Here is a 22,356-nt window from a genome sequence, read left to right as displayed (position 1 = left end):
GAAGCCGTATATATAGAGAGATAGATGACAGTGTATTTTTCGCGTGGCTATAAATTGATTCGACCTTTGCACTTTTACAGTGAGGATAATTTACGGGTCCAATTTACGTTCTGGACACTGCGGTGACCTTCTAAAAATAGTAACAGAACGCCGGGAATATCCGAAGATGCCCCCTCATACTATAGTGCACCATACGAAGGAAGGGAGGTAAACGCTGAAAACATGGAGAAGATAAGGAAGAGTTACTGGGAATGGTGAAATGAACAGAAAAACCAAAATCGGTTCAGCGCTGCGCGCTGAGAGCACGTGTTGAAATATCTCATCGATGATATTGTGTCCGGGGTGTAGCTGAATACGGTGTCCAAATTTGAAAAAGATCCACCGAGAACTTTGGCTTTGGTGTGTCGGTATGGGGGCCCGGGTAGCTGAGGTGGAACCAAAATCGGTTCAGCGCTGCGCGCTGAGAGCACGTGTTGAAATATCGACCAGGTTGTGTCCTGTCCCGGGTGTACCTGAATATGCCCACCAAATTTGAAGCAGATCCATCGAGAACTTTGGCCGTGCATCGCGCACAACCACACACACACACAGACAGACAGACAGACAGACAGACAGACAGACACAAGTCGTATATATGTTACAGGGAATAACAAAATTTAAGGAATAAGCTTAATCACTGAAATTTTAAGGGAATAGGCTTATTCCCTGTTTCAACTGGGGAGTAAGCTTATTCCCTAAAAAAATCAGGGATTTAGCTTGTACCCTGAAATGGGAGATCATTTTTTTGGCTTATTCCCTGATTAGTTTGAAACACACAAACAGAAAGACGTGTACATTTTATCATAAATAAATTCGATATCAGTGAGCTTTGATCACTCTTTAAAACCATCTTTTGCTTGGAAATGAGTTCTTTCTTGACTTTTACTCACTCTCTTGATAAATACAGAATGATTTCGTGAACTGTTGTCGGTGTTTGTGTTTTGATTTTTCCTCGGGCAGATTCAGTTCAATTGAAAAAGTCAGTCGAGTCTGTGATTCATATCGAGCAACATGGACGCGAAAGAACAAGTATTTCTTGAGGAAGTGCTAAAAAATAAGGACAAAGCAAATAGATTACTTATGACCAGAGATGAGTACCACAGAATTTTAGATGAAGTGAAGGAAGCAGCAGCGACAACAGCTACTAAAACCCAACATCAAAGGCACCTTCTAAGAAGGTATGAAATTCTTACCTGTGGGCAAGTATCCAAACTCGTTCTAAAGCGAAAGGACGAAACTGAGCAACCTAAACACTTCATATTTGTTGAGGAAATGTACGATGTTTTAAAGCGCATCCATGTTGTCACTGGCCATGGTGGCCGTGATAAAATGTTGAAAGAGGCTGGGAAAAAGTATGCAAACATAACAGAGGCCAGTGTCACTTTGTTCAAGTCTTTGTGCGTTCAGTGTCAGGAAAAAAAAAAGAAGACCTACGATTAAAGGCATTGTTGTGAAGCCTCTCCTGTCAAAGTCGTTTGGATCAGGATCTCAAGTGGATTTAATTGACTATCAGTCACTTAAACAGGGAGGATACTCATGGGTTATGGTCTACCAGGAACATCTTACCAAGTTTTGCGTGCTTAGAGCCCTTACAACAAAACGAGCAGCAGAGGTGGCATACCAACTTTTAGACATTTTCCTTCTCTTCGGAGCCCCGCAAATTCTTCAAAGTGACAACGGTGCCGAGTTTTGTGCCAAAGTCATCACTGAGCTAAAAGAATTGTGGCCTGATTTGGTTCTTGTCCACGGGAAGCCCCGACATCCCCAGTCACAGGGGTCTGTTGAAAGAGCAAATTCCGACATTAAGGACATGATGACAACTTGGATGGCCGACAACAGCACAACAATTTGGACAGTGGGTTTGAAGTTTGTACAATTTCAAAAGAACAATAGCTATCACTCAGGTATAAAGCAAACACCATTTGCTGCATTGTTCGGTGCTGATGCCAAAATCGGGCTTACTTCAAGCAGCATCCCAAATGAAGTTCTTCAACGACTGCAAAGTGAGGATGACCTGCAGGCTGCTCTGGGATCTCCAGAGGCTGGATCCTCAACGCTCATGCTGGGATCTCCAGAGGCTGCACCCTCAACGACCGTGCTGGGATCTCCAGAGGCTGCATCCTCAACAATCGTGCTGGGATCTCCAGAGGCTGCACCCTCAACGATCGTGCCTGGACTTCCAACGTCCTTACTACAGCATGAGGTAAGCTGCTTATTTACTCTCTCTCTCTCTCTCTCTCTCTCTCTCTCTCTCTCTCTCTCTCTCTCTCTCTCTCTCTCTCTCTCTCTCTCTCTCTCTCTCTCTCTCTGTTTCATTATTTTCCTCAGATATAAGAGAGGTTTGCCCTGAAATGGGGCAGGAGTCTGGGGGCAACGGCCACATTCAGTAACCGACGTAGAAAACAATGCAGTATGCCTGAAAAAACCACTAAGCATTTAGATTACAATATACATATTTTACAGAGAGAGAGAGAGGAGAGAGAGAGAGAGAGAGAGAGAGAGAGAGAGAGAGAGAGAGAGAGATGCATGAGACAGGAAGAGTTGCATGAGAGAGAGAGCGAGAGAGAGAGAGAGAGAGAGAGGAGAGGGAGAGAGAGAGAGAGAGAGAGAGAGAGAGAGAGAGAGAGATGCATGAGACAGGAAGAGTTGCATGAGAGAGAGAGAGAGAGAGAGAGAGAGAGAGAGAGAGAGAGAGAGAGAGAGAGAGAGAGAGAGAGAGAGAGAGATTTGTGGGTTGGGTTGGGAGGAGGGATGGGGGGGGGGGGGGGGTCGCCTTTATTTCAGAAAAATGTTCGTCACCTTATAATTATATTCCATAATAATTTATTCGCCATAAAACAATATATCCAAAATTAGTCTTTTGGCATGTCATCATTTCCAAGTGAATAATTGTTATTTCAGGTCATGGACTTCGAGCCAGGATCTTCAACGCCACCATCGGGACGTTCAACCCCAGGACATTTAACGCCAGCATCAGGACGTTCAACCCCAGGACCTTCAACGTCAGCATCAGGACGTTCAACCCCGGGACCTTCAACGTCAGCATCGGGACGTTCAACCCCAGGACATTTAACGCCTGCATCAGGACGTTCAACCCCAGGACCTTCAACGCCAGCATCAGGACGTTCAACCACAGGATCTTCAACGCCAGCATCAGGACGTTCAACCCCAGGACCTTCAACGCCAGCATCAGGACGTTCAACCCCAGGATCTTCAACGCCAGCATCAGGACGTTCAACCCCAGGTCCTTCAATGTCAGGAATTGATAAGCATAAAAACAATATACTAGTCTCTCGTAAAAGGGCCTATCAGGCGCAAGAAAATCAGGCTGAAAGGATGGTGAAAAGAAGCAAGCGAATATTTCCTGAAGCTGAAGTTGGAGACTCGGTGACAGTCCCAATACCAGCAGTTGACCGTGGGAGATCTGACCCAAGAAACTTGATTGGCATAATCAATTTTGTTATTCCCTGTAACATATATATATGGATATATAGATAGATATATACGGCTTCTCTGTGTGTGTGTGTGTGCGTGTGTGTGTGTGTGTGTGTGTGTGTGTGTGTGTGTGTGTGTGTGTGTGTGTGTGTGTGTGTGTGTGTGGAGGCAACACCTGTGGATTGTAGAGTTCTGTTTGTGATGGGGTCTGGCGGCTTTTGTCTGTCTGTATGTTCTTGCCTTCCTTTGAGTGGACACAAACTGGTGGATGAAAATATTCACACGTGCTCTAAGACGGCGAACCGCCACGCTGTCTGTCTCTGTCTCGCGATTCACCTAGTCTATATATATATACGACTTGTGTCTGTCTGTGTGTGTGTCTGTGTGTTCGCGATGCACGCCCAAGGTTCTCGATGGATCTGTTTCAAATTTGGTGGGCATATTCAGGTACACCCCGGACATAACCTGGTCGATGAGATATTTCAACACGTGCTCTCAGCGCGCAGCGCTGAACAGATTTTGGTTTTTCTCTGGATCCATTCCCAGTAACTCTTCCTTATCTTCTCCAGTGTTTTCAGCGTGTATCTCCCTTCCTTCGTGTGGCGTCAATCCATATTCCCGTTTCTATTTTTAGAAGGTCACTGTCGACAACGCTCAATCCATATTCCCGTTATACTATTTTTAGAAGGTCACTGTCCCGGCGAAGCCGGGTATTACTCTTCTCCAGTGTTTTGCGCGTTTATCTCCCTTCCTTCGTGCGGTGCGCCGGCAAAGCCGGCGTACACCCGGCAAAGCCGGGTATTCGGCTCGACTTCTTCCCGGCGAAGTCGTACCCGGCGAAGCGGGTATTCATATAGTATCTATATACGGCTTGTGTGTGTCTGTCTGTGTGTTCGCTATGCACGGCCAAAGTTCTCGATGGATCTGGTTCAAATTTGGTGGGCATATTCAGGTAGACCCCGGACACAATCTGGTTGATGAAAAGTTTCAACACGTGCTCTCAGCGCGCAGCGCTGAACCGATTTTGGTTTTTATGGTTTTTCTGTACATCCATTCCCAGTAACTCTTCCTTATCTTCTCCAGTGTTTTGCGCGTTTATCTCCCTTCCTTCGTGTGGCGTCAATCGCGTACGGTGCGCCACTCACCCGGCGAAGCCGGCGTACGGTGCGGGTATTCCGCTCAACTTCTTCCCGGCGAAACCGGGTATCCCGGCGAAGCCGGTACCCGGCGAAGCGGGTAATCATCTAGTCCTTCATATTTTTATGCATATCCGTATGTAACAAAATATATGGTTTAATATCATGTACAAAACAACATGTCCGATAAACACCAAATCTATAACTAGTTTGCACTCGAGAGAGTTAGAGAGAGAGAGAGAGAGAGAGAGAGAGAGAGAGAGAGAGAGAGAGAGAGAGAGAGAGAGAGAGAGAGAGGGGGGGGGGCTTTAGGCGACACAAATCAAACATGAATTCACAAACGAATACGATCCTTTGAATGTTAGCGATGCACTTGACATCGTGCTTACTTCCCGTTTGACGTCAGAGATGTAAGATGGAAATTACATAAAAGGGTTGAGATTCTCAAATGACCTATTCACAATAAGGCTTCCATCACAGTTTGTGCGACCTAGCGGACGTCATAGCTCAATAGTTTATTCAGGTATAAAATATACTTTTATCTGCCAGAAGGCTACACGTTGTCGTTTGTGTTTACACTGCATACCGCATTCTGACTGCTAACGCTTCGTGTCGCTTAGTGTTTTGTAATGTGCACTTTTTTTCGAAAACGTTTTACTTTGCTGAAAAACTTCGAATGCACCCATGGAATCTGGTCAGACAGGAAGCTGTCTCATTTACGCTTTTCTTTTCTGTGCTATGTAGCGTAAAGTTTTGTTGGATCACTCCAACGTTCAGAAAGATGTAAGTTAACTGGTGTAGTGGGAGAACACCAGAGACTGAAAGGCAAATGGGAGGAGTTACAGTTTGCAGGAATGGAGACGGAGATTGTATCAGCGACTCAGGCAGTGACTGAAGTCATTCCAGTAATCCTGTTTTGTTCGCCTGCGATGTGTTTGACACGGTCATCTTCTCTTTTCACCTAAGTGTCTCTTGTTTATCCAATTGTCAACATAAACTGTATACAGTTGAATATCAATTTTGACCCTCGATTATCTCGTTAGCACCTGCTGCTTTATCTTAATTTTCGTCTGTCATATATCAATGGAATAAATAAACCAAAAAACAATGACTAAAGACAACAACACACATGTGCAAGGGAAACATTAGCGCTCACAAGCCCAGAAACAAAAACCGAAGTCTAGTAATCAGAAAACAAGAAAGGTAAGTTGTTGGAACTCAACGTTTGCTATTGACAATAACGTGTGAATGTAACGTTTTTTGACAATAGTCACACACGTTCCAACAACTTACCTTTCTTGTTTTTTGATTCTGAAAATTGGAACGTTGGCAGTCTCTTTGTTTTTGGATTTTTTCGAAGTCTAGTAAGTTAAAACAGTCGGCAAAGAAACAAGCAAGTTTACAAACATACCAACAAACCCAAACAACCAACAAAATTGGAAATACCGGCGACTTTCTCTTTCATTTCAGCATTCGAGTGATGTCCCCTTTCTTGTATCTCTTTGGATCACTGCTGCTTCCGGTGGTAACTGGCACATCAATGCAGATATTTTCGCAAATTTTTTGGGGAAGAGAACTCATGCTACTTTTCATGACTTGATAGCCGCTGTTTGTCTGTAAAACAGGTAAGATGTAGATCTAAACAATAACGTTTGAATCAGCATCGATGTATTTTGTCGGTAACAAATCAGAGGAAAGAATGTCAGTCGAATTACTGGGAAAGCCGTTACGCCATGCAGTAAAATTTGTTCCAACATCGAACTAGCCGTCTGCTTTAAAAAAAAAAAGAAGCTTTTTCCTCATAGCAGATTTAACGATATCTACTGTTTAGCAATAACTTTGTGTGTCTCTTGTAATCTACACTCCTGTGTTAGTTTTGACTTCGTTTGCGTCCATTTTCCACGACCAAAATGCAAGTTATTCAACAAGAACTGAGCTAGGATTTTCATTTCAAGTCAGGAATAAACCGGAAGTGCGCAAGAACCGACACCATTCTTGATGGAAACAGAATATTTCATGTGAAAATTGACTGGAGGGAGGGGTAAGCTGATCAGGATGCATCTTGAACACAAGGCCAGTACTGTAACTGCCCTTGATACGGATCGATCCAAGGGGGGGCAATCTCAGTCATCTCAAAGAGGGAAATCCAAACGCTATCCGCCTTGTTCGATTTTATGGGCTTGGACGATAGAGAAAAATAAGAAAAGCAAACACTGGAGTATACCTGGACGAAATTGCTATCAAGAACGCAGAATTGATTTTTTCTGAGGTTTTTTTTGCCGTAAGCGCCATGTTTATCGGAGCAGGAAACTCTTCCAGAGTGAGGCCCCTTTGTTGATGCATGTCAACATCAGATGTGCGAGACGCGATAAACATGGCGCTTACGGCAAAAAAAAACCTCAGAAAAAATCAATTCTGCGTTCTTGATAGCAATTTCGTCCAGGTATAGATCTACTCCAGTGTTTGCTTTTCTTATTTTTCTCTATCGTCCAAGCCCATAAAATCGAACAAGGCGGATAGCGTTTGGATTTCCCTCTTTGAGATGACTGAGATTGCCCCCCCCTTGGATCGATCCGTATCAAGGGCAGTTACAGTACTGGCCTTGTGTTCAAGATGATCAGGATGTAATGAACCGGATAAGGTCTGCTTGACAAACTCTACATCGCCGGATATGTGTGCCACTCAAGGCACGTAGGTTTTCATCTAAAGTCGAAGGAATTTGTAGATCTAAAAAAAAGTGGCAGCGAACCTAATAATGTTTCAGGTAGATCTAACGTTTGTGTTAGATTTGTCGCAGATGTAGAGATCTGCATCTGACTGTGCCGTAGCCTTTATCAAAGCTTGAGCGTGGGATAGACATGTTTAGGCTGTATAGAATCGAGGGGGAAAAAATCTTCAAGATCTAAGCAAACAGCTGCCCCAGATCTAAGGGGAAGAAATTACATTTGGTTGTTCACTCTCCCAGAGGCAGAAAGCCGGTCGCCCGATGTTCAGGCCGTCCCGTCTCAGGAAGAAAGTGACCGTGAAGCAGAGACAAGAGACGACCGGCCTCCCTCACTCCCGCTTCATCTCCGCCAATCAGGACAACAATGAGGAGATCAAAAAGAAGTCTACCGATCTGATCGTGGTGGGCTCTGGCCTGGCCACGGACGAGGGCAAGTATTTTCTTCGGTTTGTCTTTGTTTCAAACAATGTTTTCCCCCCGAAAGCGGCGTATGGCTGCCTAAATGGCGGGGTAAAAACGGCCATACACGTAAAAACATACTCGTGCAAAAACACGAGTGTACGAGGGAGTTTCAGCCCTTGAACGAAGAAGAACAAAAGAAGAAACAATGTTTTGTTTCTATTTACTTGTTAATGAAATTTGTATATATATTCATATTTATGAAACCAACAACAAGCCTATGCCTATGGCTTATGGTGGTGTCTTCGGACACATTTTTAAATCAAACATAAGTAAGCAAATGGCGGACAGATACGTATAATGCAAAAACAGTCAGGGAGATGAACACAAAAATATAATCCAAATTTACCACCCGAAAAAAACCCTTATAACATAGAGAGAGAGAGAGAGAGAGAGAGAGAGAGAGAGAGAGAGAGGAGAGAGAGAGAGAGAGAGAGAGAGAGAGAGAGAGAGAGAGAGAGAGAGAGAGAGAGAGAGAGAAGGTGGGGGTGGGGTGGTGTCTGTGTTTGTCTAATAATGTCCAAACCGGCGAGTACGTCTAAAATATTCCTGGACGGTTTTAAATATAATATTGTCAGACAAACTTATATTTATATCCCCTTCGGAATCCTTCCAGTAGTGTAGAATACGACTTTTGGGGGTGTTAATGGTTTCAAGACGTTCTTGCAAATAGGTTGAGTAGTCCAAAAAAGGATTACTGTTTCTGCACCAGCGCCGCATTCACATAGAGTAGACTATCTTTCTTAAGTTAAATGCCGGTTAACTACATGTTGCTTCAAATCACTAATCGACAATCTTAACTTGCAATGGAAGATTTGAAGGTCCATAAAAATATGCTGGTGGAACAACATCATCCCTGGCAAGAAAACGTTTTAAATAGCTCAATGAATCACTTTGTTAAACATGTTCTGGTATTGTGTTCCAAGTGTCTGTTGTACTTGTAGATGGAATAAAGGACAATCGATATATTTCTGTTTTAGATTGTGGCACCTTGCGTTCTAGAGGTCGTCCGTCGTCTGTGGTATGGATTTGACTCAGATACCAAAGGGGAGAGTCTTGAATTTTAAACCACCTTATGAAACAAAATTATTTTGTTTTTTTTCGGCGCCTTTTATTCAACGAAGTAAATCTAGATTCAGCATAAAATTTAGATTTTTGTCTTTGAGCATTTTAGACACCAAGACAAGAAGAGTTGCTCAATGGGATGTATGACATTATTTATCAGTGTAATGTCTTTACACAACATTGAAAAGATCATAATCGTACAACTTCTATCCCGTGCAAAACATGTTGTAAACCACCACCGATCTGTCCGGGCTTTTATATGGGATAAGAAAAAAACTTTGACTTTGACACATTTCCAATATATATTCTACAACTATTATTTCTATACATATTCACAAGGATGGAGCTTCTCATCAGGAAACCAGGAATGTCTGATTTATATTTCTTTCCAGATTTTAATATGGGAAAAGAACATCCCTCCAATTGGGCACATATCAAGAATGAACCCCTTGGGTACGTGCTCTCTGTGCACACGGAATTTTTGTTATGACAGAATTTCTTAACTGTTACAAGTGGCTTTTTAAGAAATTAATTCATCTGTTTCAACTCACCACAGCGACGGGCGCAGTGGCGTGGTGGTAAGACGTCGGCCTCCTAATCGGGAGGTCGTGAGTTCGAATCCCGGTCGCTGCCGCCTGGTGGGTTAAGAGTGGAGATTTTTCCGATCTCCCAGGTCAACTTATGTGCAGACCTGCTAGTGACTTAACCCCCTTCGTGTGTACACGCAAGCACAAGACCAAGTGCGCACGGAAAAGATCCTGTAATCCATGTCAGAGTTCGGTGGGTTGTAGAAACACGAAAATACCCAGCATGCTTCCTCCGAAAGCGGCGTATGGCTGCCTAAATGGCGGGGTAAAAACGGTCATACACGTAAAATTCCACTCGTGCAAAAACACGAGTGTACGTGGGAGTTTCAGTCCACGAACGCAGAAGAAGAAGAACTCACCACAGCAGGCTGTCAATGTCTTGATTTTTTTATGTGACCAAGTGGAGGGGTGGTCTTATTCCATGTAAAAACTTTTGTAGATCTGAGATGTTGCGCCACTGTAGGTGTGCCTCAGTGGATAATTCGACTCAGCTTTCATCTTGACTGTAACGTAATAATGTACACCGCAGGTGGGAGCATCTCGCGGTGCAACGGACAGCGGCTGCCGCTGGCCTCCCGCTCGACCAAGACCACCATTGACCCGTTCCTGCGCTCTGGCACCACGGGAAGCGTCTGCCTCGGGGGCACCTGTGACCACAGGGACGACGACGAGGACGTGAGTTGCACGTAGATACATACTGTTAAAAAAAAGTTAAGGACCGGTCAAGAAAATTTATACATTCTTCAAACAAATTTCTAAAAATCAAGGGTCCGATAATTTCATCGAAATTTGGCTTTTTAGAATTCACGAAAGGACTGCTGCTGTTGCTATAGAAACATTTTCTAAACAAATCGAACGATTCTGCTATGTTTTACAAAGCCGATTCCCTGACGAAATAATGAACTGTAGCAACATGCATCCACAACGAAAACTGAGCGTGTAAAAAATTGGCCCATAACTTTTTTAAGAGTATATTTGTTTGTTTGTGTGGTTGATTCGCGGAGGAAAGGGGTGCAGAAAGCCTGCATCATTCACGTCGTCTGTTGGACGATCAAGTGTGTCACTCAGCAACACATCTTTATAGTCCGTTCACTGAGAATGAAGTTGCCATTAAAAAAAAATGGTTGAACAATTCTTTCCTGGCTACCGATTTCCTGAATTTTTGAAGCTTCATAAGATGGAAAATGTTGGAAAACCCAAAACAGATTTGGGCCATGTCAACCCCAAACCAAGTTCTCCTGATGTTGAAAATGCTCATTTGTTAAGCCTTAAAAGGGTGCGAAGCTTGAATTTTCAAGTTGTTCGTTGGACTATAGTGCATCAGGAAAAAAACCACCTCAGTATTACAGGGCAAGGGAATTTCTGCTGGTACGACTGCGACATATCTATAATATAATGAACGTAGATGCAGTTAAAAATAACAAACAACTGACAGTGACACGCACGCACGCTATCACGCACGCACGAACACATAAGCGACAAACTAAGGCCTAAAAAAAAAATAGGTGTGGTTACGGTAACCCGACCTACCCTATTTTTGGGGGCCGACCCTATAACTTTTTATTACATTTGTCAAAAAAATACACACAAAAAACAAGTAAACGAGTGCAGAAAACGCAATGAAAGCGAAAGCGCCCGAGTCGCACACTTATTTCCCTGTCAAGTAGGTTTAATTTGTACACATTAGAAAAAAAAGTTTAAAAAAAAAAAAGTGATTGCCTACCTTCCTACCCTATTTTTTTGGGCTATGTTACCGTAACCACACCTATTATTTTTTTTGGCCTAAACCAAAAGGGAATTAAAGCACCCTACAGTTTGAACAAAATGCAACAGTTCTTCACGGAAAAGACATTTTTCACCAAAAATATGACCATCAACACCTTCCGCCCCCCCAAAAAAATCAAAATCGGCAGGCCGTCTGACAGGGAGCAGAATATTTCAGGTTGTCCGCTTCAATTTTTGTCGTCACTGGTGAAAGCATTAGTAGGTTTTTGTTCTGCTTTGCTTGCTGTCTTTGCAAATGGGTTTGTCAGTAGTGGTACCGATGCAAGAATACGTTGCTGGCCTATCAAAAGAAGCTACAGTTAAACCTGTTTATAAGGACTATCCAAGGGACCGACTATAATTGGTCATTATAGACAGGTGGTCGCTATGGGAAGGTTAATGTTATCAGTAGGACAAACATTCTCGTCGGGAACCTTTGGGGGTCTGTCAGTCGTTGTGCGCAGGTGGTCGCTATCAAGAGGTGGACACCAGGGCAGGTTTGACTGTATTCCCATTATCATAGTTATTTCAGACCATACTGCTTTTTGTTAAACACTTAAGGGCAGAGGTGGCACGGAATTTTAATCCAAAATGGTGGTTTTTAGCATATTTAGGTACTTTGAACACCCGAGAATAACTGCATGATGTTTATTTTGTCAATTTCATCCTCTTTTTGACTCACATGCGAAGCAAAAGTGAGTCTATGTACTCACCCGAGTCGTCCGTCCGTCCGGCCGGCCGGCCGGCCGTCCGGAAAACTTTAACGTTGGATATTTCTTGGACACTATTCAGTCTATCAGTACCAAATTTGGCAAGATGGTGTATGATGACAAGGCCCCAAAAAACATACATAGCATCTTGACCTTGCTTCAAGGTCAAGGTCGCAGGGGCCATAAATGTTGTCTAAAAAACAGCTATTTTTCACATTTTCTCTGAAGTTTTTGAGATTGAATACCTCACCTATATATGATATATAGGGCAAAGTAAGCCCCATCTTTTGATACCAGTTTGGTTTACCTTGCTTCAAGGTCAAGGTCACAGGAGCTCTTCAAAGTTGGATTGTCTACATATTTTGAAGTGACCTTGACCCTGAACTATGGAAGATAACTGTTTCAAACTTAAAAATTATGTGGGGCACATGTTATGCTTTCATCATGAGACACATTTGGTCACATATGATCAAGGTCAAGGTCACTTTGACCCTTATGAAATGTGACCAAAATAAGGTAGTGAACCACTAAAAGTGACCATATCTCATGGTAGAAAGAGCCAATAAGCACCATTGTACTTCCTATGTCTTGAATTAACAGCTTTGTGTTGCATGACCTTGGATGACCTTGACCTTGGGTCAAGGTCACATGTATTTTGGTAGGAAAAATGTGTAAAGCAGTTCTTAGTGTATGATGTCATTGCTAGGTTTAGTTATTTGACCTTGACCCTGAAGGTCATGTAAAGGTCAAGGTCAAGCATGTGAGTCGTATGGGCTTTGCCCTTCTTGTTTTCAATAAAGTGATGATTTGCAAAGTCAGTGAATGCTAAAAATCTGCAAACTTGCAACAAAAATCGATTTTTTTTCATGGCAGAGCAGCAGCAACATGTCGATGAGTTTGTCAAATTTATTGCATGCACCGTACTCAGCGGGAATTCCCGTTTTTTGACGATGTCACAGTCATGAAAATAAAGTCCGTTTGTACCCCTCAACGGCCACAACACAGAGCTGGCGAAGGCTACTTTCACTTGCAAAATGTTCCATATTTGGAAAGTGACCTTTACCTTTGAAAATCTATTCGCTGATTGGTCATTACCAATAACTTTCAGCCGGGAAGTCGTTCTGCGCATGCGTGCGCACCACATCCGCATAAACACGCGGACGTTATTTCGAATCGGTTCGACGTCTCAAACAGCGATGTTTATCTCAACTCGGCCTCTAAAAGATAAATTCGGCGGGTATCCATCATGCAAGAGGCAGAGGAAGTTACAACTTGCGGCAGATCGAGCAGCGAAGAAAAATAAGCGGCTGCCAAAATAAGCTAGCGGTCGGTGTGAATGTTGAGGGCCCCAAAGGGTTTAAAATCGTGATCGTGATTGGCGTTTTTTGACCTTTCTGTGACCGTGATTGCCGAAATTTCCATTTCTGTGATCGTGATGGGACTTTGCCCGTGATCCGTGATGACACAAAAATCAAGTCTCGTGATCGTGATCGTCGTTTGTTTTCGTGATCGTGATGGGCATTATTGCAAAGCATTTTATTTTCAACGTACATTTTTGACTCACATGCGAAGCAAAAGTGAGTCTATGTACTCACCCGAGTCGTCCGTCCGTCCGTCCGGACGTCCGTCCGTCCGTCCGGACGTCCGTCCGTCCGTCCGTCCGGAAAACTTTAACGTTGGATATTTCTTGGACACTATTCAGTCTATCAGTACCAAATTTGGCAAGATGGTGTATGATGACAAGGCCCCAAAAAACATACATAGCATCTTGACCTTGCTTCAAGGTCAAGGTCGCAGGGGCCATAAATGTTGCCTAAAAAACAGCTATTTTTCACATTTTCCCCATTTTCTCTGAAGTTTTTGAGATTGAATACCTCACCTATATATGATATATAGGGCAAAGTAAGCCCCATCTTTTGATACCAGTTTGGTTTACCTTGCTTCAAGGTCAAGGTCACAGGAGCTCTTCAAAGTTGGATTGTCTACATATTTTGAAGTGACCTTGACCCTGAACTATGGAAGATAACTGTTTCAAACTTAAAAATTATGTGCGGCACATGTTATGCTTTCATCATGAGACACATTTGGTCACATATGATCAAGGTCAAGGTCACTTTGACCCTTATGAAATGTGACCAAAATAAGGTAGTGAACCACTAAAAGTGACCATATCTCATGGTAGAAAGAGCCAATAAGCACCATTGTACTTCCTATGTCTTGAATTAACAGCTTTGTGTTGCATGACCTTGGATTACCTTGACCTTGGGTCAAGGTCACATGTATTTTGGTAGGAACAATGTGTAAAGCAGTTCTTAGTGTATGATGTCATTGCTAGGTTTAGTTATTTGACCTTGACCCTGAAGGTCAAGGTCATGTAAAGGTCAAGGTCAAGCATGTGAGTCGTATGGGCTTTGCCCTTCTTGTTCACAGCTGTATCACTCTATGATCCTCTATTCGTCAAGGTGTTTGTGATCGTGAAAACAAAAATCAAGGTAACTGTGATCGTGAAAGCTAAAATTTCCCTTCCCGTGATCGTGATGATACCCCCCCTTTGGGGCCCTCAATGTTGAGTCCGCGATGCCTGAATAACAGGTAGGACGTCAGGCCTTGGTTATCTCACATAAACTCCACCTTGACTGTCTCAGTTACACCCTAATGTACTGCTAATCGAACTTCGGACCCATCTTCCACTCATGTATCTCATTCTTGGTGAAACAATGATATTTTGACTTAGATATTTGCTTCGTTGCAAAATCCAACTGTTCTCATTCAAGGAACGCAACAACTGGGTGCATTTTCGAGTAAATCAAATTTTGGGCTAAAATATGTTGGATTTCATCCCGACTCTATTTCTATTTTTTCTCCCTCTAGATCATTGAATCCTTGAAATTGTCAGGGAAGCATTATGTCTAGAATTTATTTTGGCAGAAGCCTGACTGACGTCCTCCTACCTAAAGCTGCATGAGTTTTGGAAAAAAATAATGCTTACTTCGAAGCAATTTCCGATCAAAACTCGGCCACTTTTTGTGTGATGGAAACAAGAATTAGCAGAAACCATATCTGTCTGCTCCTGCGATAAAACTGAGAACATCGAGAGTTGCAAGTAAAATTCCAAACGCCTTATTTCCAGCTCATCATAATCACTGTACTTGATGTTTCATTGAGTGTAGCATCAGTCTGATGTCCATATGTGCATAAGATGAACGTAATTTTGGATCATTTTATAAAATAATAATTTTAATTACAATTTTCAGATTTTTAATGACCAAAGTCATTAATTAGTTTTTAAGCCACCAAGCTGAAATGCAATACCAAAGTCCGGCCTTCGTCGAAGATTGCTTTGCCAAAATTTCAATCAATTTGATTGAAAAATGAGGGTGTGACACTGCCGCCTCAACTTTTACAAAAAGCCGGATATGACGTCATCAAAGGTATTTATCGAAAAAAAGAAAAAAACATCCGGGGATATCATTCCCAGGAACTCTCATGTCAAATTTCATAAAGATCGGTCCAGTAGTTTACTCTGAATCGCTCTACACACACACACACACGCACAGACACACACAGACACACACACACACACACACACACACACACACACACACATACACACACACACACACACGCACAGACCCACACACACACACACACACACACATTCATACACCACGACCCTCGTCTCGATTCCCCCTCTATGTTAAAACATTTAGTAAAGAGTCACGGGTGACGCAATATTTACACGTACACGTACAGGTCTTTGCTACACGTTCGATCATCTAGAACACTGTATTGTTATGACTGGTGGGTGAAACGTTTGTTTTCAGGGGGTATAAAGAAACGTAACTTCGCGCTTTTGTGCGTGCGTGCGTTCGTGTGTGTGTGTGTGTGTGTGTGTGTGTGTGTGTGTGTTGTTACACCCCCGGTATAGGGGTGTGTATAGGTTTCGCTCGATGTGTTTGTTTGTTTGTTTGTTTGTTTGTGTTCGCATATAGATCTCAAGAATGAACGGACCGATCGTCACCAAACTTGGTGAACAGGTTCTATACATTCCTGAGACGGTCCTTACAAAAATTGGGACCAGTCAAACACACGGTTAGGGAGTTATTGGTGGATTAAAATTATACAAGGACTTATAGAGGGACATCTTAATGGTCAAAGGGAAATAACCATTCTCACTCAGTCACTGCCACCAACTGAGAAGGTTATTTCCCTTTGACGGGGGTGTTTTTCCTACCTCGGAGGAATTTCTTGTTTTTATGGGATATATTGACAGCGTAACTTCCGCGCGTGTGTGCGTGTGTGTGTGTGTGACGGGAAGCATATTAAAACATAATATGAACATGACATACATCTAAGGTGTAATTTCACAGAACGGGGAAGGGGTTGGGTGGAGGATAAGACATGTGTATGCATGAAAGTTGTAGTTAAAGATACCTAAGTAGCTATTTTGGGAAAGTTTTCTGACGAATCGAACCTGAAAAAGTTCAAGGGGCATTCGCTGTACTGTAATTTAAAAACACCTGCAATGCAATGCACAAGGCATTCCTTGTCACCTTTCAACCCCAACCCGAACTATGACGTACATGTATGCGTTTTCCATTGAAAATCTACTAAACCAGACGTCACGTAAACCATATTATTCCTAATCTTGAAGTTCAGTAAAAAAACAACCCCAAAGTTCATCTTCGTTTTGTGCGACAGAACGAGCAGATAAGACAAATGTTGACAAGATATAAAACAGGATAACCATGTTTTACTGTTATTTATTTATTTGATTTGCGATTAAGGAAAATGAACATGAGTTTTTTTTTAATGTCTTCTGTCCACGATGCCATTACTGGGGCTACAAGAAAATTCAAATGACTTCATTTTTTTTTCTTCTTTTCTTTTGATTGTGTGCCCTGTGTGTTTCCTGTAGCTTTGAATTATTTTTTTCCCTGTTTTTGCTATGACTTGCGTAAGAGAATTTAATCCCCTGCTCGTGTTTTGTGGTGAGGAGGGAACAAAGTCATTTTGAGATCCTATACTTCTTGCGTGTTATCGATTTTTTTCTTTCAAAGAGAAAAGTTATCTGGACGGTTTGGAAAATATTTTTACAAACATCGATCGAGACCCGTAACTGGTGATTACAATTACTCTCACCCGCGAATGCTGATTATTCGCCATCTCAAGAAGGAGAGAAACCGCGGCAATTATCGTGAACAGCTTTCAAGGCCGTATACAACTGTGAGAGTCTGTAAATTGTTCTGCTCGGCATTATAAAGAAAACAACATTGTGTCGTATATTTCCTTTTCTTTGTTCCGGTAGGCTAAAGAGAATTAATACAAAATGGTTCAATTTCAGTCAAAACAATCGTTGTGTTATGTCTTGAAATGAATAGGCTGAGGATGTATGTCTTGACGTGCATAGACTGAGGACTTTGTATTTCAATCCGTAACGATGGTATCCGTGCGGATACCCTGTGTGTCTGTGTGGCTGCTAGTACTGTTCATTTCTTTGTAGAGGCGCCAATTTTTGTTTTGTCTAGAGTGCAAAAGTGGAAAGGCTGTGTGTGTGTTTGTGTTTACGTGTGTGTGTGTGTGTGTGTGTGTGTGTGTGTGTGTGTGTGTGTGTGTGTGTGTGTGTGTGTGTGTGACAGACAGACAGACAGACAGACAGCTCTTACCTCGCATCCGAGACAGACAGAAAAACAGACAGCGAGACAGAGAGCTCTTATCTCGCATCTGAAAGTTGCATGATGCGTACGCCAAACACCTGTTTTTGTCGAAGTGTCTTCAAAATCGTCACACCAAAGTTACTAACCCCAAATTCGACAGTTGAAGTGTCACGGATCCCTGAGATGTTTAACTCCCGCGTCTTCAGAGATGTCCTCGAATCGTGCCGCGACAGAAATTGTTTGAAAATATGGAAAATCGTTTCTCCTCCCGCAAAGATGTTTATCTTCCATCTTTCCGAGCTGTCAATCAGGCAGCGATGACGCAGACCGTGTGTCAAACTGCGTCACACTGACGTCACGAGGGCGGGTTGGCTTTGCCCTCAAGAGGAGGTGAGATCGATGGCTGTGTGTCTAATTTGTTAACACGGGCTCCCCGATTCCTTATTAAATGCCAGGGACGTGCGCTCTGGACATCTTTTATCCTCGCTGGGCCGCACGTGCCATCTTCTTCTTCCGACTGCGTGGGTTTTTGTCCTGCACGGTCTGTGGGAGAGGGGTGGGAGGAGGGTATGGGGATTAGACTCCCCATCTCTCGCTCTGCTGTGTGTGTGTGTGAGAGAGAGAGAGGGAGAGAGAGAGAGAGAGAGAGAGAGAGAGAGAGAGAGAGAGAGAGAGAGAGAGAGAGAGAGAGTTGATCAGTAATTTTTATAATAATAAGCAAAACGCGCATTATAAAGGACTCACGTTGTTTAATGATAGCATCATTTCAAATGTTCATCACAAAACGAATGCTTTAATGTGCCATATGTAGCAGGTGACATCTGCATGTCCGTGTCAGAAATGTCATTACCAATACCAGCTTATATTTTTGATTTTTTAGTGAATTTAGGTTTTTTTGCTCATGTGTAATTAATTTCAATACTTGTTTAAAACTGCTTGTAAAATATAAGAAAGGAGCACAAGAAGCGTAAGTTCGTGGGCATTTTCTGATAGAGAAAATCGCACGCGGCACAACTTTCACCGGATTTTACTTGTCAATTTGATGGAATATCTTGTGTTTGCAAGAAGATATCGCAAAGGAATTCAATTCAATTTTTCACATCCATTTTCTTCTGAATATCTTTTTCTAATAAGCAAATTTAAGTTCCATTGTAGTTTAAATTCTGAAAAGAAGAATATTGTGCATGGCGGTTCGCGGAACAAGTTAATTATTAGAGCTATATATCTCATTAGAGAATGGAAACTTGATCCCCGCGAGCTAGTCCCCACAGGACCGTTTAAATGATAGATACAATAGAGAGGAGGCTTGCGAATGGTTCTATTGTCCTAGATGTCGATTATTACTACATCATTGACGTCAGCATTACGCAACGTCACCGCGATTAAAAGAGTCTAGCCGCGGCGATAAACGCGCGATTGCAAACAGTTGAATAACGTGTCGCTGCTGGCAGCCGTAGTGCAGTGTACACGGGTTAGGCGTGTCATTCCGTGTGACAGCATTAGGTGACGTCACAAGGGGAAATGGAGCGGACTGTTTACTAATCACAGTTCAAACAAATGCTGATGATTAGTGTGTTTTCCACGCGGGCAATTTTCTGGCACTTAAGTATATAGGCGGGCGGAGAGTATGTCATTTGGAATGCGTTGAAGAATAGTAATTCCTTCGCAATTGCAACGATGTTCACGGTGGAATGCTCGAATAAAAATATATATGCTAAAGCCTAATGTCTAGGATATCTTATGATCTTTAGAGAAATACATTGAACAGTGACATGTAGAAATCCAAAAACGGCACCTACGGTGTTGTTATCAGCGATTGTCTTAATTGGTTATCGCCCGTAAACTATTATCTTATATTAATTTGTAATTATGTGTGTGTGTGTGTGTGTGTGTGTGTGTGTGTGTGTGTGTGTGTGTGTGTGTGTGTGTGTGTGTGTGTGTGTGTGTGTGTGTGTTACTGAAGTCACGATATGCTTAGAATTAATATCAGATACCGATCATTACAGATTTCAATCCAAGCTCGATCACATCACACCCAGGCGTTGCGTTTTATTATCTTCCGTAGATCCGTGGATTGTTCCTGGCCTTCTTCACACAGCATGTTGGGTCCGTGGTGCAATGGGTTACGTCTCAGATAATACAACCGACGGGACCCGGGCCGGTTCGACTTCCACCTGTGGAAAATTTTGTTTCCTTTTTTATTGAGTCACTTGAGAAAAAGTGACTCTATGTAATCGGTCAGTGTTAGTCTGTCCGGCCGGCCGTCCGGCCGGCCGGCCGGCCGTCCGGCCGGCCGTCCGTAGACACCACCTTAACGTTGGACTTTTCTCGGAAACTATCAAAGCGATCGGGCTCATATTTTGTTTAGTCGTGACCTCCAATGACCTCTACACTTTAACGATGGTTTCGTTGACCTTTGACCTTTTTCAAGGTCACAGGTCAGCGTCAAAGGAAAAATTAGACATTTTATATCTTTTCTCGGAAACTATCAAAGCGATCGGGCTCATATTTTGTTTAGTCGTGACCTCCAATGACCTCTACACTTTAACGATGGTTTCGTTGACCTTTGACCTTTTTCAAGGTCACAGGTCAGCGTCAAAGGAAAAATTAGACATTTTATATCTTTGACAAAGTTCATCGGATGTGATTGAAACTTTGTAGGATTATTCTTTACATCAAAGTATTTACATCTGTAGCCTTTTACGAACGTTATCAGAAAAACAAGGGAGATAACTAGCCTTTTCTGTTCGGCAACACACAACTTAACGTTGGGCTTTTCTCGGAAACTATAAAAGTGACCGGGCTCAAATTTTATGTGAACGTGACTCATTGTGTTGTGAATAGCAATTTCTTCCTGTCCATCTGATGCCTCATATAATATTCAGAACTGCGAAAGTGACTCGATCGAGCGTTTGCTCTTCTTGTTTGTTATTTTCTTGTCTTCCATTTATCTGTTGTCTCCTTTTCACCTTTTGATTCATAATGCCGAATACCTTTTTTTTGTTGTTGTAATATTTTACATTCCCTGTTACGCGGGTAGGTATTTGGTTGTGACTGAGCGGGAGAGTTACTCTTCTTTCCATCGTTCATCTTCGTGTGTAAGTGGAAAGGTATATTCCTATATATATGTGTAATTTGGTAGATATTTGTTTGTGTTTGAGCGGGAGATGTTTTTTTCTACAGCGTCCGTCTTCATACGCTAGTGGTTAGGTATTTAAATTGTGTCTGAGCGGAAGGTTTTTTTCCCCTCTTACATCGTGTGTAAATGCATGGGTACGGGTATAAATATTTGGTTGACACTTATCCGGGGGGAGCCGGTTATTCGTGCTAGTAATACATAGAAACATATTTAAATCGACAGTACCATGTTTTTTGAACAAAATATAAAATTAAGAACATAATTATTGTCGTTAGAACAAAATTGGTAAACACTGAGTAGGACATCACTAAAATACGCCTATACCCCAAGTGGAAACTTGAATTTATTATTATTATATGAAGTCTTATATCGCGCGCGTATCTCCAGACTCGGACTCAAGGCGCAGGGATCTATACTGTTCAAAAAAAGAAACGCATAGCTTGTAATATTTGGTTAATTTAGTTATATGGCTACAAGGATATCCACCAAACTGCAGAAAATGTTTATCTGGTCGTCGACCTTTCGTCCATTGCCACAAGTGAGCTCTGCACGTGACGCATGCGTTATCAGTGGCTACAATGTCAAAATTGCTCATTTGGCATGACCACTCGTCATGCTTCAGTGTAATCTCGTGAAACTCGGGGAATATTGAGCTCTCACCATGTCTTCCAAAACCCATAAAAGCGGATTGTTCGCCACAAAGAAATCAGACGACAATTCAGCGACGAAAGATGGCCCGATTGAGCAGAGAAGACCGCCAAATTGCATTGGGTCGTTTACAAGCAGGCCAAAGTCAAAGTGCAATCGCCAGGCACTTCCACGTGTCCCAGAGCACCATCAGTAGACTGTGGGTCAGGTTTCAAGCCACTGGCTCCATTGCTGACTTGCCACGAGCGGGAAGACCAAGGGCGACAACTGCTGCTCACGACCGCTTCATACGGCTCCGCCACCTCCGGAATCGTTTCCTGTCGGCCTCATCTTCTGTCCAGGCTCTCCCCGGGCCACACCGATTATCGGACCAGACCGTGCGGAACCGCCTGCATGAAGCTGGTTTGAGAGCTCGCAGACCTCACAGAGGAGCTGTCCTCACCCGCCGCCATCGCCAGAACCGAGTGCAGTGGGGCAACCAGCACCTTCGCTGGACCGTCCGGAATCACTGGAGACACGTGTGGTTCAGCGACGAGTCCTACTTCCTGCTCCAGCGACATGATGGTCGGAGGAGGGTCTACCGGAGAGTAAACGAACGTTACGCGCCCAACTGTGTGGATGAGGCACCCGTTCATGGTGGTGGAGGCGTCATGGTGTGGGGGGCGATCAATACCGCTGGAAGGAGCACCCTGGTGCACGTCCAAGGGCGCATAACTGCCCAGCGATACGTGGAGGAAATTCTGCGCCCACACGCCCTTCCTCTTCTGGCTGACCAGGATGCCATATTCCAGCAGGACAACGCTCGCCCGCACACAGCACGACTCACCACCCAGTTCCTCACCGACCACCATGTCCAGGTGCTTCCCTGGCCATCCATGTCGCCAGACATGAACCCGATAGAACACCTCTGGGATGAATTGGACAGACGTGTGCGCAGGCGAGAAGAAGCGCCGGCAAATCACCGCGATCTATTGCAGGCACTTCAGGAGGAG

At 43.2% G+C, this 22,356-nt stretch overlaps 2 protein-coding genes across 2 annotated transcripts in view; both read left to right on the top strand.

The window, feature by feature from the left end:
• The first annotated feature begins 1,530 nt into the window (after positions 1-1,530).
• On the top strand, positions 1,531-7,427 carry LOC138967717 (melanoma-associated antigen E1-like). Its single transcript, XM_070340371.1, has 3 exons — positions 1,531-2,242; positions 2,941-3,508; positions 7,408-7,427. Exons 1-3 carry the CDS (start codon positions 1,583-1,585, stop codon positions 7,425-7,427), a joined length of 1,248 nt encoding a protein of 415 aa, XP_070196472.1. The 5' UTR covers positions 1,531-1,582.
• LOC138966732 (high affinity 3',5'-cyclic-AMP phosphodiesterase 7A-like) overlaps positions 6,129-22,356 on the top strand; it is a 117,346-nt gene continuing 101,118 nt past the window's right edge. Inside the window, exons 1-3 of the mRNA XM_070339057.1 lie at positions 6,129-6,235; positions 7,576-7,765; positions 9,976-10,121. Of these exons, the coding sequence (XP_070195158.1) occupies positions 7,597-7,765; positions 9,976-10,121 (315 nt within the window). The 5' untranslated portion in view covers positions 6,129-6,235; positions 7,576-7,596. The remainder of the gene's footprint in view (positions 6,236-7,575; positions 7,766-9,975; positions 10,122-22,356) is intronic.

The sequence above is a fragment of the Littorina saxatilis genome, linkage group LG5 (assembly GCF_037325665.1).
Source record: "Littorina saxatilis isolate snail1 linkage group LG5, US_GU_Lsax_2.0, whole genome shotgun sequence".
In the NCBI taxonomy this organism is placed as follows: domain Eukaryota; kingdom Metazoa; phylum Mollusca; class Gastropoda; order Littorinimorpha; family Littorinidae; genus Littorina; species Littorina saxatilis.
This window is presented reverse-complemented; position numbering and strand designations above follow the sequence as displayed.